General features: G+C 49.1%; 1 protein-coding gene across 1 annotated transcript; it reads right to left on the bottom strand.

The window, feature by feature from the left end:
- Nucleotides 1–12,536: 12,536 nt before the first annotated feature.
- Nucleotides 12,537–14,461, bottom strand: LOC103646790 (3-hydroxyindolin-2-one monooxygenase-like). Its single transcript, XM_008671449.4, has 2 exons — nt 13,422–14,461; nt 12,537–13,331 (listed from the first exon to the last, which is right to left on the bottom strand). The coding sequence occupies exons 1-2, from the start codon at nt 14,376–14,378 to the stop codon at nt 12,708–12,710; spliced, it is 1,581 nt and encodes a 526-aa protein (XP_008669671.1). The 5' UTR covers nt 14,379–14,461; the 3' UTR covers nt 12,537–12,707.
- Nucleotides 14,462–15,954: the final 1,493 nt, after the last annotated feature.

Below are 15,954 nucleotides of genomic sequence, written 5' to 3'. Positions count from 1 at the left end.
GTGGATGAGCCAACATCCAAAGATCTCATTGACGGAGACCGAGTCTTCGCCCTGCAGGCCTTAAACAAATACCAAGCCCAGACCAAAGCATGGCGCGACCGCGCAGTCATCCCAAAGGAGTTCAGCGCGGGGGACCTCGTACTCATCCGAACAGCTCGGACGGAGTCCAAGGGCAAGTTGGAGCCCAAGTGGGAGGGCCCCTTCATAGTCAAAACAAAAGCTTCCCCCAGCGCTTACAGGCTCACAACGCCAGATGGCGAGGACCTGGAGCACTCCTGGAACATCGACAACCTTCGTAAATTTTTTGTTTAATCCTTAGGGCTGAGTTCGCCCTTGTAATTCACCGCAAACAATCTTGTACCGGCCCGCACTCTTTTCCTCCCGGGGGGTGAGGTTTTTAACGAGGCGGAGCCATGTAATATATGTGAGAAAAATCCCCCGCAAAAGCATGTGTCGAAAAAAGACCGCGACAACGGTCTTCGGCATTCGACCAATTCGAAGTCACCGCGAGGCTAAGCGCTAGACACCCTCGCGTGCGACCAATCCGCGCAGAAGTCGCCTAAGGGTGCAGCCGGACTTAGCACAACAAGTGCGCAAAAAACCGAAGTCTATCGCGAAGACTATCCGCGCAGAAGTCGCCTAAGGGTGCAGCCGGACTTAGCACAACAAGTGCGCAAAAACCGAAGTCTATCGCGAAGACTATCCGTGCAGAAGTCGCCTAAGGGTGCAGCCGGACTTAGCACAACAAGTGCGTAAAAAACCGAAGTCTATCGCGAAGACTATCCACGCAGAAGTCGCCTAAGGGTGCAGCCGGACTTAGCACAACAAGTGCGTAAAAAACCGAAGTCTATCGCGAAGACTATCCGCGCAGAAGTCGCCTAAGGGTGCAGCCGGACTTAGCACAACAAGTGCGTCAAAAACCGAAGTCTATCGCGAAGACTATCCGCGCAGAAGTCGCCTAAAAGGTGCAGCTGGACTAAGCACAAGCGCGCAAAAAACCGAAGCCTATCGCAAGAACTGCCTAAGGGCGCAGCCGACCCAGTATAACAAAAGCAGAAACAACAGCAAGACCAATTATAATCACACTGGCACAGCACAATCAATCACACCAGTCAAAGTACACAGCGCCCTCGCAGGCACAGGCACGCGAGGGCACACTACTCCATTTTACAAGCCCTTACACATACACAAGCGAGGGCACCACGCCCTACATCGGCTCAACCTTAGGAATAATCCCCATCTCTCTATAATTAAATAACATTATCCTAAGCTCCTCACCCGCAAAAAGGCTTCGCAGCTCCCCTTCCCCTACACCCGAGACGGCCGGCAAAGACAGCAGCTCCTGCCGACCAACCCTACTAACGCGAAGCCGAGCCCCTTCCTCCGCACTAATTCTACGCTTCGCAACCGCCCTTCGTCGTCGGTGTCCGGTGCTAGGACCGGGCACGCCTGGCGCGTCCGCAGCATGTGGCGCAGCCTCCGCCGCAGCCACGTCCAAGGCCGCAAAATAGTCCAAGTCCTCCTCCGACGACTCCTCGGTCCACTCAACCGAGCTCCCAGAGTCAGTAAAATCAAAAAACTCAGAAACAGACCCACCACATTCATTTCCATCTTCCGCGGTCGAAGCCGCCAAAAACTCAGTAGTAGCGGTTGCGTGCGCAGGCCCAAAATCTTGAACCTGCGCAGCAACCAAAATTCAGTACAACATCCAAAAATCCCTCAACCCTAAACACCACCTATGCCACCTGCGAAGGCCCTGCCGCTGCGGGAGCCTCCGCCGCCGCCTCCATCGCTGCCTCCGCCCCCACCTCCGCTGGATCTTCAGCGCTCGGCACAGCAGCTGCGGGGGCATCAGGCGCGCCTTCGGCCACCTTTGGGGGAAGGCCTTCGCCGGCCGCAGCAGGTGCAGGGGCGCCTGGTGCATCTTCCGCAGTCACCGGGGTCAGTCCCGGGGCGACTCCAGTCGCGGCCTCCGCAGGGGTCGTCTCCGGCTCAGGCAGCGCGCTGTTCAGCGCCCCAAAGTCGTCCACCCGCTCGCCGCGCTCCGCCTAAGACAAAACGCACAAAAATTCAGCAAACACACGCACAGACCGCATCCAGCAAACGCCGAGTAAACGACAACGTTACCTGAGCCCTCGCAGCCTCGGCCCGCGCCCGGACCACCTCACGACCGTATGAACCCCACATCCGGTCATAGAGGGCCCCGGCGGACTCCTTCACCACGGGGTCTTCGACCTCAAAGATATCTCGCCCGAAATCCTCATCCACCTGGTCGAGGGCCTCATAGTGCCGGCAGCCTTCGCGAGAGAGCGCGTTCATCGCTGCCTCGCAGGTGACCAGGGAGGTAAACGACATCAACCCCGCCAAGACAGTGGGGAGCTCCTGCAGTTCCTCCTGCACCCACTCCAGACAGCGAAGTCCGGCCTCTCGCTCCGGCACCTCGAAGTCACCCGTCCGCACACCCAGCTCGCGATATGAAGTCATGAGCTGCGTGCGCGTCCGTTCGGCCTCCGCTCGCGCCGCGGCCTCGGCCCCCTCCGTGCGGCTCTCAAAGGCAGCAAGCCGCCGCTGCAGCTCTCCGGCGAGCTCTTTAGCGATATTGCCTTCCGCCCGCGCCAGCCTGGCCTCCGCCTGCGCAGCCTGCTCTTTGGCGATGGCTTCGTTGGCCTCCCTCCTCTCCTCCGTCAGCTGGCGCCGGAGGTCTGCCTTCTCCTTCTCAAGGGCGGCCACCTTCTCCGCCAGTTTGCGGCACTTGCTGTCGGAGGCCGACTTCTCACGGACAGCGTCCGCATGTTGCGTCCGAAGTCTCTCGACCTCGGCAGACAACGCCGCCGTAAGGGCCCCCGACGCAGTGCGGCTGGTGAAGTCAGCCACCTGCAGAACACACGTAAGGCCCGTGCAAAAAAAAAATGTATAGCTCGGCGGACCTGACTCAGCGCCTCCATCTCTCCCTTCAGCCGGCGGGTCGCCGCGCCCGCCTCGTCTCTGACCAGCGCGAGGGCAGTCACCTCGCCTCCAACGCCAAGGGTCTCTACCCCCGCCTTCGGCGCTGGCGCAGCCGTCGCGATCGCCGCGCCAGGCACAACCAGAGCAAGCGGGCCCTCGTCCAACCCTGCAACGCGTCAACAAATTAAAAAAAAAAATGTATACATATTTATATAGACTTACCCCCAAGATAATCCTCCAAATTAATCTCGGTGCCGAAGTCGGCAACGCGTTTGCCAGACGGCGGTAACGATCGGGCCGCCTTCGCAGCCTCCGCCACTCCGCTGACGGACGGCACCACCTTCGACAGCTTGGGGCCTCCGGCGCCCACCGTCGCCTCCGGCGCCTTGCCAGGCGCGGAGGCGCCCACCTTCGCCGGCAAAGGCGGCTTGCCTCCGCCGGAGGCCTCAGCCTTCGCCGTTCCCCGCTGCCTTTTCGGCCGAGCTTCGTGAACCCTCACGGTCGCCTGGCGTTTTCGCGCCGCCCCTTGGCGATCCTTGTCCATCACTGCCCACACAACATGACCGATATTTCGCCCATAAGGAAAAACTTTCCACCGATGAACCATACGAGATGTAAAATAGTCCTCCTCATCCGCCCAGGGGATAGAAATGCCTTTAGGCCAACAACCCCCGGTAACCCTCAGCATCCGAGCCGAAGACTCCCGGAGCTCGGGCGAAGACATCCTCTCCCCCGGGGCCGCACACGTCCTCATTAACTCTCTAGCGAAACTATCAGACACCCCAAGCCTTCCCATCGCAGTACCTAATTTTCTCTTTTTCGAAGAGGTGGCGGCCGCCAGCGCAGGGTCGCCTCCGGTCTCCACCGCCGGTTTCTTCCCGCGGCGGTCTGCTTCGTCTTGACCAGGGTAGCCGTCGTACGGCAGTTGATTTAATTCGAAGACCCTGTTCAAACGATCGTTTGACCCGCGGATATCAAAACTGCGCTGGCCTTCCGTCCTCGGCACGTAGCGCCCTACGAGTCGCACAGCCAAGTCCTCTGCATCACGCACAACGGCAGCCGGGTCACGGTTCCGCAAACTCAGTGCGAAGGCAGGACTTCGCACCTCCCTTCCTCCGTGAAAGGGCATCTGGCGAGGGCATACTTCGCCCAGCGCCCAGCCGTGCGCCAAGGGCCAGACCCCGTACGCCGCAAACTCTTCAACTAAATCACGACCGCTGCTCTGTCCGGCGGCGTACCGAAGGGCCCCTTCGTCTGCATCCTCTTCTGCCACTTCGAAAGGCAGATACGCAGAGTAATAGTGAGAGCACATTTCGGACACGGGGAGCCCTTGATGGCCTTCGACAGTAGCCTCAGCAACATAAAACCAAAATTCATTCCAATTGCCCCACTTGTTGCGGGCGCACGGGACCAACTCCACTACTGGCATTGTGGTCTTGCCGGTCTTCGGCGTGAAAGTGCATGACCCGAACTGGGCAACTCCGCCCTCAACCACCCTTTTCTGCCAATGCAAGCAATAATTCTTCGCAAAAACTTCAACCGACGGCTGCCCGCCGTACGAAGTCGTCGCCCAGACATACTTCGCCAGCGCCACTATGGCGTTCGGTGTCAGCTGATGTATTTGAGCGCTGAATCTGCGCAGGACTTCGCCGACAAACCGGTGCGCAGGCAAGCGGAGTCCGGCGGCGAAGAACGCCTCGAAAACAACCAACTCGCCCTCCGGCTCGGGGACTTCCTCCGTCCCCGGAGCACGAGCGACTCCGCCGCCAAAGTAGCCCAACCGCTGCATATCTTCAATACGGGCTGACGTCATCCGTGACACACCAAATTCAACAGAGTCGCCGGCGCGCAACTCCTCCACCATCATGTTACTCAACGTCTCCTCAGACGAGGCGGCGGCCGGCGGCGTGGCGGTGGCGGAAGAAGAAGAGGATGGCATTGCTACGTACCATCGGCGGCGGCGGGCGGTCTGCTTCACTCGAGCCAGAACGCCGGCGAGCAAAGGGAGCAGCGGAGGAAAAGGAGCAGCAAGACGGCGGGCGGCTAGGGTTTTACGGAGCGCGGAAAGCAGAATTCAAACAGCGCCGCCCCCGCCCCCCTTTTATAGGCAGGGCGCGGCTCTTCGGGAAACCCGCAATCCGACAGGCCGCGACGCTTCGGGAAACCCGCAATCCAACAGTACGCCGTCCATCAACGGTCACATCAAAAACCCCCGCGGAACCACTTCGAGCGAGGGCAGCGTCTCCGCCATCTAGCGACGTCTTCGGCACCAGGTGACTTTGTCGAACTGGTCCCTCGGAGGGCAAATGTTGGGGCGAAGGCAAAGACGCCACCCTTCGCTCGAGGCCTTCGCTGCAGCCGCTGGTCCGACGGAGACAAAGCGGGCAGGGACACCCTTCGCAGGACTCGGCACTTTGACGAAGGCCTGCGGCGACGTCCTCCCACGGCGCGGCCTCGTTCAGCCCCAAGGCCCACGTGTGATCCGGCCCATCGTAACGGGCCCCGCGTGGCCGCCTCTGTATTACGGGCCTAACTTGTAAAGGCATACTTGTAATTATAGCTTGTAACCCTGCTTTATGGGAATATTCCGGGGATAAACCAGGCGTCTGAGGGCACATGCGTCCTTAACACGAGACGCTGGGCACTCAGATACCTATAAATACCCCCGCACAGTGCCCGTGAGAGGCTAGATGAACAGAGCTATTGCCCCCGTGCACGTAACCCTGTTGTCACCACTGTTCACCCTTGTTGGTCTACTTGCAGCAGAGAGCAAGTTCCAACACTTACAACCACACCATTGATTGTTTTGAAGATCTCATTATCCAAGTAGGTGTTGTTGCTCTTGATGTCTTTCCTTTTCATTTGAGTGTCGTCCCTTTATAGTTGACTCTTTTTCCTTCCAAGCTTATTGAAAATACTCAAGAGAGATGTTAAGAGCACAAGGGAGCATATGATGAAGAATGATTTCTTTTAGATAACAAGTATAAACAATTCATCATTCACAAGTCACATAGACATGAAGTAAAATCCTTAACATTATTGCCCATAATTATAAAAGAGGAATAAACACCTTTTAAATATCTTGATCAATCATAGGAGTTTTACTTCTTCATATTGAAGTTATTATCATGATTTAAAAACAAATATGAGAATAGATATAGCAAAGGCATGAATTAGATTCTAATAGACAAGGCATTTATGAGAATGATATTGAATACACATCTAGCCAACTTAAGTCCAATAAAGAATCTATTCTTCACATAGGTAGAATTTAGAGTAAATAACCATTGATGGAAACTATATTTGATTAAGAAGATGAGTTCCCATACCTTTGCTTTTACCTTTCTTCCTTTGGGTGAAGAGTAACCCTTGAGGCTTGTGGCTTGCACTTATTTTCTTGGGTCAATCATGAATACAGATCATTGAAGATTGATAGCTTGATTTAACAAGAATTGAATTGATTCTCTCAAGCACCCCAAATCTTCATATCATCTCCTTCTCCTGCAAAGCTTGTTAAGCAAATTTTGGTACCCATCGCTTGATGGGTCCATCATGGTTAGTCAACAAAGATCTAGGAACCCAAAGGTCTTTTGTGCTAGTGCTTGGTGAACTCATTACCTTTCTAGCACAAGTTGCAATTTTGGGTTGCCTAGTTACATGAGAATTAAGTGACAAGCTAGGAGTGGAATAGTTACCAATGGGACAATCTTTGCATTGATGTCCCTTCTTTCGGCATATGTAGCAAAGGCGATCTTCAATTCTTGAAGATTTCTTCTTTCCTTGTTTCTTTCTTGCTACATGGTTAGTGAATATTTTCTTTTCTAACATTATGCCTTTTTGTTTTAAATAGGGACAAGATTTAATAAAGTGTCCCTTCTTTGAACATTTAAAACAAAGTTTATCATCCTTATTAATAATCAATCCATTTTTAATATAAGGACATGATCTAATCAAGTGTCCTTTCTCAAAGCATTCACTACACCTTCTACTTTTCTTAGTGTGAAGTGTGGCTTGATCATTACCTTGGATGTTACCTTTTATGGAGGCATGGTTGAGGCTTTTGGAAGAGGTGTTGATTTTCTTCTTTTGTTCCTTCCTTTTGGCAAACCTCAAGTCCTTGCATTTTCTTCAAGGGAGTTAGTGCATGCCTCGGTTGTTCTCGTCTCAAACTTCTTCACCATGTGATCACGGTTATGTTGAGAAGGTTGAGCAATGCACTTCCCTTTAAGTTGTGTCAAGCTCATCTTTAGCCTCTCATTTTCTTCTTTGAGCTTTTGATATGTATAATCGTTTGTTCCTGCAAATTCTAGCTCAAAGGAAGGTTTGCTTGTTGACGGACAACAAGCATTAGCACATGGTAATGTAGTTTCAATTTGAGTACATGTGCATGAGTGAGGTTGTTGGGATTTTAAGTTTTCTATCACAACATCATGAGCAATATTTAATATGATATGATCATCCATAAGATTTTCATGAGAGCATAGAAGCATATCATATTTATCTTGAAAAGCTAGATTTTCAACTTTTAGCTTTTCTACTTGGTTCTTAAGCAAGGCATTCCTATTTACTAATTGAGCGATACAATGTAAAGTGTTATCTTGCTCAATTGAAATAGCTTCATACATTTGGACCAAATCAACATGAGAGCACTTTAGCTCCTCATGTTCTTTAGTCAACTCGTCAAAGTATAGCATTTTCAAGGAGAGAACATTTTCTAGCATTTGACGAGCTTCGTTTTGCTCTCTTGCTCTTTCTAGAAGTTTAAGCATGACCGCCTTATCTTCTTGGCTTAGGCGAGCGTAGAGTTGCATAAAAGCATATTTCTTCCTCCTCATCCTTGTTTGTGCTTCCGCTATCATTTTCATTAGCCACACAACATATGTGGGAATCGAAATTGGAAGACAAACCTTTTGGAGAGGTGGATTCATCGTTTGGGCTCCATCGTTCATTTTCTTCTTCTTCATTCAAAGGGTTAGTCTCACAAATACCAAAAGAAGTAGAAGCACAAAATGAACTATCATGTTTGGACTCATCAAATTTGATTTTAATTCTAGTCCAAATATCATGTGCATCAGGAATATGTTCATAACGATTCATTATGAAGGCATGATAATCTTCCTTGCTAATAGAATTAACTAAGATTTCAAAAGCTAGATAGTTTAAGCGTATACATCTTTGATCTTCATCGGAAACATTTTTCCTATCATAACTAGGAGGAATAATACTCTTGTCTAAGATTTGTTCTAATTGTGGATCTACAGTTCTAAAAGCATTTACCACTCTAGTAGACCATGAATCATAATTAGAACAATCGGAAAGTAATATCTCAAGAGTTACCTCATTGTTTTCCTTCGGAGGTGTCTTCTTGTTCTTTTGGGATCTTTTACGAGCCATCACTTCGAGTTGTTAGACTCAAGATGAAGTGCCTAGCTCTGATACCAATTGAAAGTCGCCTAGAGGGGGGTGGATAGGCGAAACCTAAAAATTAAAACTTTATCCCCCAACTAGATCCCTTGATTAGTGGTTAGAACAAGATATACAATTATCGGAGTACAAAAACTAAGTCCTTACTTGTAAAGAGTATTGCTTTCAAATAATGCGGAATTGATAAAACAATACTACTAATAAATCTATGAGAATAAATCAAGAGGGCTTAGATAAGAAGAGCAATAACACAAGTTCTTTCTTGCAAGGTGTTGCTTCAATAAATGAGGATTTAACATAAAGCAACACCAAATAGTTTTAGCAAAGAATAGTACAAGAAAAACTTAGAAAGGGAAAGAACAAACAAATCACAAGCAATAAGCACACAAGACACGGGTGATTTGTTTTACCGAGGTTCGGTCCTCTAAGGCCTAGTCCCCGTTGAGGAGTCCACTAAGGACGGGTCTTTTTCAACCCTTTCCCTCTCTCCACCGATCACTCAAGACCGGCGAGCTCTTCTTCTTCTCAAGGATCACTTAAGACCCCACAAGGACCACCACACTCTTTGGTGTCTCTTGCTAGCTTTTACAAGCCTCCAAAACTTTGGAGGAAGTTCAATGGGAGTCAAAACTCCATGTGCAAATGAACACAAAGATGTAGCACACACTATCTCTCAATGAATCTCACATGGCACTAGTGCTAAACTCAAATGAGTAGCTCTCTCTTGCTTGCTTTCTCTTTTGTGACACTTGTATTGGTTGTAGTGGTCTAAATCTTGTGTATAGGATGGATCAATGAATAGAGGTGGATGGGAGGGCTTGAGTATGTCAACTAGATGACTTGGAATGTTGCTTGGGTTCCCACTCCTTGAAGTGGCCGGTTGGGTGGTATTTATAGCCACTAACCAATTTTGTAGCCGTTGTAGAAGGCGGCTGGCGATGGGCGCACCGGACAGTCCGGTGCGCCACCGGACAGTGTCCGGTGTGCCGCCACGTCATCCTGTTCGTCAGGGTTGGAGCTGGTCGACCATTGGAGGCTTTGTCCTCATGCGGCACCGGACAGTCAGGTGCGACACCGGACAGTCCAGTGCCCCTCCGACCAACTGCTCTGACTTCTGCTGCGATCACTGTTCTGCACTGTTCCTGTCAGAGTCGACCGTTGCGCGCAAATAGTCGTTGCTCCGCTGGTGCACCGGACAGTCCGATGCCCCACCGGACATTGTCCGGTGCTACACCGGACACTGTCCGGTGCTACACCGGACAGTCCGGTGAATTATAGCGGAGCGGCGCTTGGGAAACCCGAAGTTGAAGAGTTTGAGCTGATTCACCCTGGTGCACCGGACATTGTCCGGTGGCACACCGGACAGTCCGGTGCGCCAGACCAGGGAGCATTTCGGTTTCCTTTGCTTCTTTCTATTTGAACCCTTTTTAATCTTTGTATTGGTTTTGAGCTGAACCTTTGGCACCTGTAGAACTCATAATCTAGAGCAAACTAGTTAGTCCAATTATTTGTGTTGGGCAATTCAACCACCAAAATCAATTAGGAAAAGGTGTAAGCCTAATTCCCTTTCAAAGGCAAGTGTCCTCTGACCTATTTATGTCCTATTCACATGATAATTCATTTCCTTAGATTACATAGTTGAAACTTAAGGCTATGACTAGTTTTCTACTCACCAAGTCCTTGATTACCTTTTGGGTTAATATGGTTAGCTTTATGCTAGTGCTCTACTTTGATCAATGAACATGATGAGATTACTTTATGATACACTGTTTTTATTCTAGATATGATGATGAGCTTGTGACACTAAATGAGGCTCGGGTTGTTTCCTAAGTACTTCTCTGTAAGGACCTGTTCATTGGATGACCACCCGAGAAAACAGTGCAACCATGAGGGTATGGGACGCCCTTTAGCTAATTAATTAGAGGTACTAGAGGTGTATTTACTTCGTCGTCGTGCCGTCAATGGGGTGCGCAACATAATACTGTCTCCGCCAAGGTTGGGTGCCGAGGTTCTTTTATTTTGCTTTTTGCTAGTCACCCCATGCGGGGAGAAGTAATGTGTTTATCAAACCCAGAGAATCCTAACGGGTGACTATACCTTTAGAGAATCTTTGTAAAAGCTACATAGCGAAACCTTGCTAACTCACCATGTAAGTGTTTAAGGGTCTGTACAACTCGAGGCAAAAAGGGATCAAGGCTCGTGGGTAAAGTGATATATCAGTCATGCTCACGGTTAAGAGCAGTCTTGAGAGCTCGTTTGATAAGAGATACTCTAGACACATTTATGATGATGGCTTTAATGATGATGACTCTAACTATGGTTTCTTGTATATTTACTCTGTGAGGAGGTACTCTTTGGGATAATACACTACCAGAATTTTGATCTTTGCCGAGTGTTTTTTTCGGGCACTCGACAAATAAGCTATTTGTCGAGTGCCACACAAAAAACTCTCAGTAAAAGAAAACACCCGGCAAAGAATTTTTTTGCCGAGTGTTTTATTTTTGACACTCGGCAAAGAGTTTCTTTGCCGAGTGTCTTTTTTTGACACTCGGCAAAGGGTTCTTTGTCGAGTGTCACAAATACAACACTCGACAAAGAGCTCTTTGCCGAGTGTTTTTTTCCCAACACTAGGCAAAGACAATTTAAAAATCACATTTTAAAGCAGTAAATTAATTCAAATGAAAACGTCTTCAACTACAAACTTGCATAACTCATCATGATGTACAATTTATATATTGAACATTTCTTCATATAACAAAATAAAAATAAAGTTGTTCATAAAATCTATCTCTCTCTCGTAGTTTATGAAACTACGGGAGAGACGTATAGAATTTGTGCATATTGTTAGAACAATCATGTGAGATCAATAAATGATCAAACAACCAAAATAAACTTTGTAGATCTTGAGAAGTTATAGAAGTTTATAGTTGATAAATGTTTCGTTTGAAGTCATATTATCAACGAAAACTACGTCTGAATTTAAAAAAATTAAAATGTGAATTCTGAAAACGACTTCGAAAGAAAAAACCACCAACATGAAAGTTGTAGGTATTGAAGAGTTATGAAACTTTGTATTTGACAATATTTTGGTTTGAAATCATCTTGTTATGCAAAATTATGTTTGAATTTTGAAATTTGAATTTTTCAAATTATCTCGGATGGAAAAAACACCAAAATAAAAGTTGTAGGACTTGAAATGTAATGAAACTTTGTAATTGAATTTTTTTGATTTGAAATCATCTTAACATTGAAAAATTCGTGTGAAGTTTTCAAATTTAAAATTCAAATTTTGTAAATGGTCTCGGATGTAGAAACTATTAAAATAAAACTTGTAGATCTTAAAAAGTTATGCAACTTTATAGTTGATCACATTTTCAAATGAACTCATTTAGTGCCTTAAATAATCAAATTACTCTCGATTTGTTATAGTACATGTGGAGTGAAAACGTAATATAGATGTAATTCATGTAGTAGTGTAGTGGTATAGGAGGTTATGCACGAGAGAGAGGTTACGAGTTCGAATCTTACCATTTACAAAACATATAAATTTAATTCAAAATAATAGTGAAAAATGGTAGGTAATTAAAAAAATGTTTTGCTGGTTTTTTTAGTTTTTTCGATTTTTAATTTGCCGAGTGTTTTTTCGACACTCGATAAAGTTTTTGCCGAGTGTCCGAAAAAAAGTACTCGGCAAAGAACCATTTGCTGATAAAATATTTGTCGAGTGTTCTTTGCCGAGTGTAACACTCGGCAAAGGCTTTGCCGAGTGTAAAATAGTCTTTACCGAGTGTCTTAGACACTCGGCAAAGAACGCGATTCCAGTAGTGATAACTTAGATTTTATGATAAAATTTGGTTTATATTAACAATTAGAACCTAACAAAGTAAAATCAACCTGCTATCAGCTTAAGTCCACATAAAGCTAATCTACTTCAGCCAAAGTAATAACTTGGGTTCGTTGACGTAGAATGAAACTAAAACAGATGCATTGCAGTTGAAAACACAGTTGTGATTGTTCAGAATGGGGAATCGAAATTTGCATTTGGCGTTGACAGAAAATTATGGTGACTGTTTCAGATGTCATGCTGCTGTTAGCTAAACGATCAACCAACCATAATGCATTCCTTTTCTATATGAGATCGAAGGCCACCAAGGTAAACTCCAAAGTAAAGAACATAAAGACACAGACTTAAAAGCATGAGTGTATGTTGCTGAAATCATGAACAAAAAAAAAAAACAGATATATCAAAGGAAACGTCAGCTAAAGAAGCTTGCTGAACCGGCCATTCATCGCTAGTCTTTTATTTCATAATTCTGCAGCAAGCAGGGTTGCTGGCATTACACGGCCAGCCTTGGGACGAGCAGGAGCTTCTCCTTGCGACGGCTTGTGAGTCCGTACCTGACAGACATGTCCACGTCCTGTGGCGTCATCCCAGGCGGGAGCTCCCAGCGAAAGCAGTAGAGAAGGTTCGCCAGCATGAGCTCGACGACGGCCATCCCGAAGTTGATCCCGGGGCACATCCTCCTCCCAGCCCCGAACGGCACGAACTTGAAATCCCTGCCCCTGAAGTCGGCATCCGCGCTGCTGCCGCCGTCCAGGAACCTCTCCGGCGCGAACTCGTCCGCCTTCTCCCACGCGCTGGCGTCCCTGCCGAGCGCCCACGCGTTGACGATAACGCGCGTCCCCGCCGCGATCGTGTACCCGCCCACCTCGCTGTCCTCCATGCAGAAGTGCGGCAGCAGCAGCGGCGTCGGCGGGTACAGACGGAGCGTCTCCTTGATCACGGCCCTCAGGTAGGCCATGTTCGCTAGGTCCTCTTCCTTCACCATTCCTTGGTCCTTGGGAGTGTTCTTGATGATCTCGTCTCGTACCTTGGCCATGATGCGTGGGTTTCTTATCAGCTCGATCATCGCGTATTCCAGCAGGATGGATGACGTATCTGTTCCCGCTCCAAACATGTCCTGCATGGATTTGGTTCAACTTCAAACCAGAGTCGTAACAGATTTGTATTAATGTGTATATATTTATTGCGCACGCAAGCACGCACGTACCACCAAGATGGACTTGACTTGCTGTCTCGTGAGACGGTACTCCTGCTGGAGCGAGAGCAGAACATGCACGAAGTCAGCGTCGTCCTCTTCTTGGCTCATCTGTCCATCGTCGTCGTCAACCTTGTCGCGACGTTCCTCCTGCGCTGACGCCAGCTTGGCCGCATGCTCTGTGATGATCTCATCAAGCAACACGTCCCACTTCTTCTTCAAGCTGAAGACCTTGGCGAACAGCACCCTCGCGAGCACGCCAACTCTGGCCAGGCACGGGAAGCAGTCGTCCAGGTTGAACCCCGCGATGAGCACCACCTGGCTGTTGATGATCTCCTGGAACGCGCTATGCCGGCCGTCCACCCGGCGGAAGAACCTGCCCAACACGGCGCGGCACACCACGTCGTTGGTGAACACGCTGAACAGTTCCGTCATGTCCACCGCGGTGGCGGAGGCGGCGGCCGCGGCACCCCGGACACGGCCGACGACCAGGGCGACCTCCTCCTGGCGCGCGCGGCGCAGGGACTGCACCTTGCTGGCGCTGAGCACGTGCGTGGTCACCAGCCTCCGCACCAGGCGCCAGTAGTCGCCGTAGGGGGCCAGGGCCACGTCGGAGTAGCTGAGGAGGATGTCGGCCACGGCGGACGGCGGCCGCGACGCGAAGGCGTGGTCGTGCGAGCGCAGCACGGCCTCCGCGGCGCGCGGGGACGACACCACCAGGGCCGGGACCTGGCCGAGGCGGAGCAGCATGAAGCCGTCGCCCGCGCCGTGCCTGCCGGCGATCTCGCGGAGGGAGATGTGCGGGTTGGAGCCCAGCAGGTGGAGGTGGCCGATGACGGGCAGTCCCGGAGGCGATGGTGGGAGACGGTGGTGCACGCCGTTGCCGCTGCGCCTCGCGCCCCTGCGCCGCAGCAGCACGAAGGTTAGGAGAGCCAAGAACACGAGCGAGAGTATCGTTTGGGCGGCCATGCTTGCTTTGTTTCGCTAGCTGTTGGCATGCATCTGAGTACCTCTACACTCATTTATAGCTAAGATATGATATGTGGGTCTATGCACAGGCTTCTTTGAGAGCGCCGCGCCGGTGTATAGAAAGTAACAAATTTTGCTAGCGCAGGGTTTACTGGCAAACACCCCTAAACTACTGCTGGCACACTTATTACTAGCCCATGCCATGCATAGACAATGTGCCTGCATACCCACTAACGGATATATTTTGAGATGGAAAACGTGTGGTATAAGTTTACTGCCATGCACCTGCCTACATTTTAAATCTGATTTCGAGATAAAAAAAGGGCATGCATTTATTTTAGAGAAACTCTAGGAGATTGGCTAAAAAGACTACCCAAATTTATTGATTTAGCTACTCTCTAAAACAGATTTTATGGAAAAAGTGTGGGCTAATCTAACAGACTCGGTGTTGAGAACCATTTAATTTATGGTACTGGACATGGTCGGACGATTTGGCATTGAGGCCTGGATGGATTGGCCTGTGGACAGTTCGGCCATAGGCGTGGACGGTCCATGATAGGATTAGATCAGGCAGTTAAACATCTATTTCCTCGCGTGTTTATCCCTCTAATCTCGCGGGAGCTGTTGGAGAATGCCTAGAAACAGGTCTAGAGACCTTCCCCTTATATATTTGAAGGGGTAACAGCCGATTGAAACATCAACAATCGATCAACAATCAATATATCTTCCGTTATTTACCTTTTGCCCTAGGAGTAGACAGTTATGTAGCTTTCTGCCTCTAATCTTCACCTCTGTCCGGCTCTAAGTCATATAGAGGCGTCTTAGATGGACTGTCGATCCCAAGACAAACCCTAAGTTCTCTCCTCCCTGATGGGGACCCTCCCGGGAGCGAGATCCAGGTCATGTTGGCGAACACCGCCGATCTGGTGCACGCGCGGACTGTCCGGCTCATCGGCAGGAACCCTAGCATTTGTGTCAGGTCGCGGACCGTCCACGCTGCCGCAGAGAGCACTGCCGCTGATACACATCATAGTGATTGGTGCCCAGATCAACGCCAACACACTTTTTGGTGACTACGCTAGAGATAGCGCGTAAAGATCTATCAGATCGGCCCCCGATGGCCGATTCAAATGATAGTTCTGACGTCTCTTCCAACAACATTATTGAGTCGACTATGGAGACTCTATCGACTTAGGATCAGCGAGATTTCGGGGAGCACAAGGAGCAGCTGATCAAGGAGGCCTAGGCGAAGTTGGCCAACTTTAAGGTGGACCGAAATCAAAAAGTCGTCTGGCAGTGGCGACTGTTCTGGCTTCGCTCCGATCTACTACAACTACCCCCAAAGTAAGTGAAACAAAAGAAATCCAATCCCTTAGATCTTTAAGTTGATGAGCAACGAGAACAAATGCAATGAATACTTGGGGTATGCAAGAGAATTATAAGAGGCTAACACGTGTATTTGATAAATCCGATGTTGCTAATTTTCTATCGCACGAGGGTAAGACTACCGAAAATATACGCGATTCATCAGCTGCAAGTTGGCAAGGCCAATCCCAACCACTTTTTGGATGTCGAT

The sequence above is a fragment of the Zea mays genome, chromosome 2 (assembly GCF_902167145.1).
Source record: "Zea mays cultivar B73 chromosome 2, Zm-B73-REFERENCE-NAM-5.0, whole genome shotgun sequence".
NCBI lineage: Eukaryota > Viridiplantae > Streptophyta > Magnoliopsida > Poales > Poaceae > Zea > Zea mays.
This window is presented reverse-complemented; position numbering and strand designations above follow the sequence as displayed.

Bases quoted from the DNA above. Each gene is read 5' to 3' on its own strand.
- LOC103646790 (XM_008671449.4), bottom strand. From the start codon at position 14,378: ATGGCCGCCCAAACGATACTCTCGCTCGTGTTCTTGGCTCTCCTAACC. The intron at 13,332-13,421 runs GTACGTGCGTGC...AAATCCATGCAG, and splicing joins AAGTCAAGTCCATCTTGGTG to GACATGTTTGGAGCGGGAAC.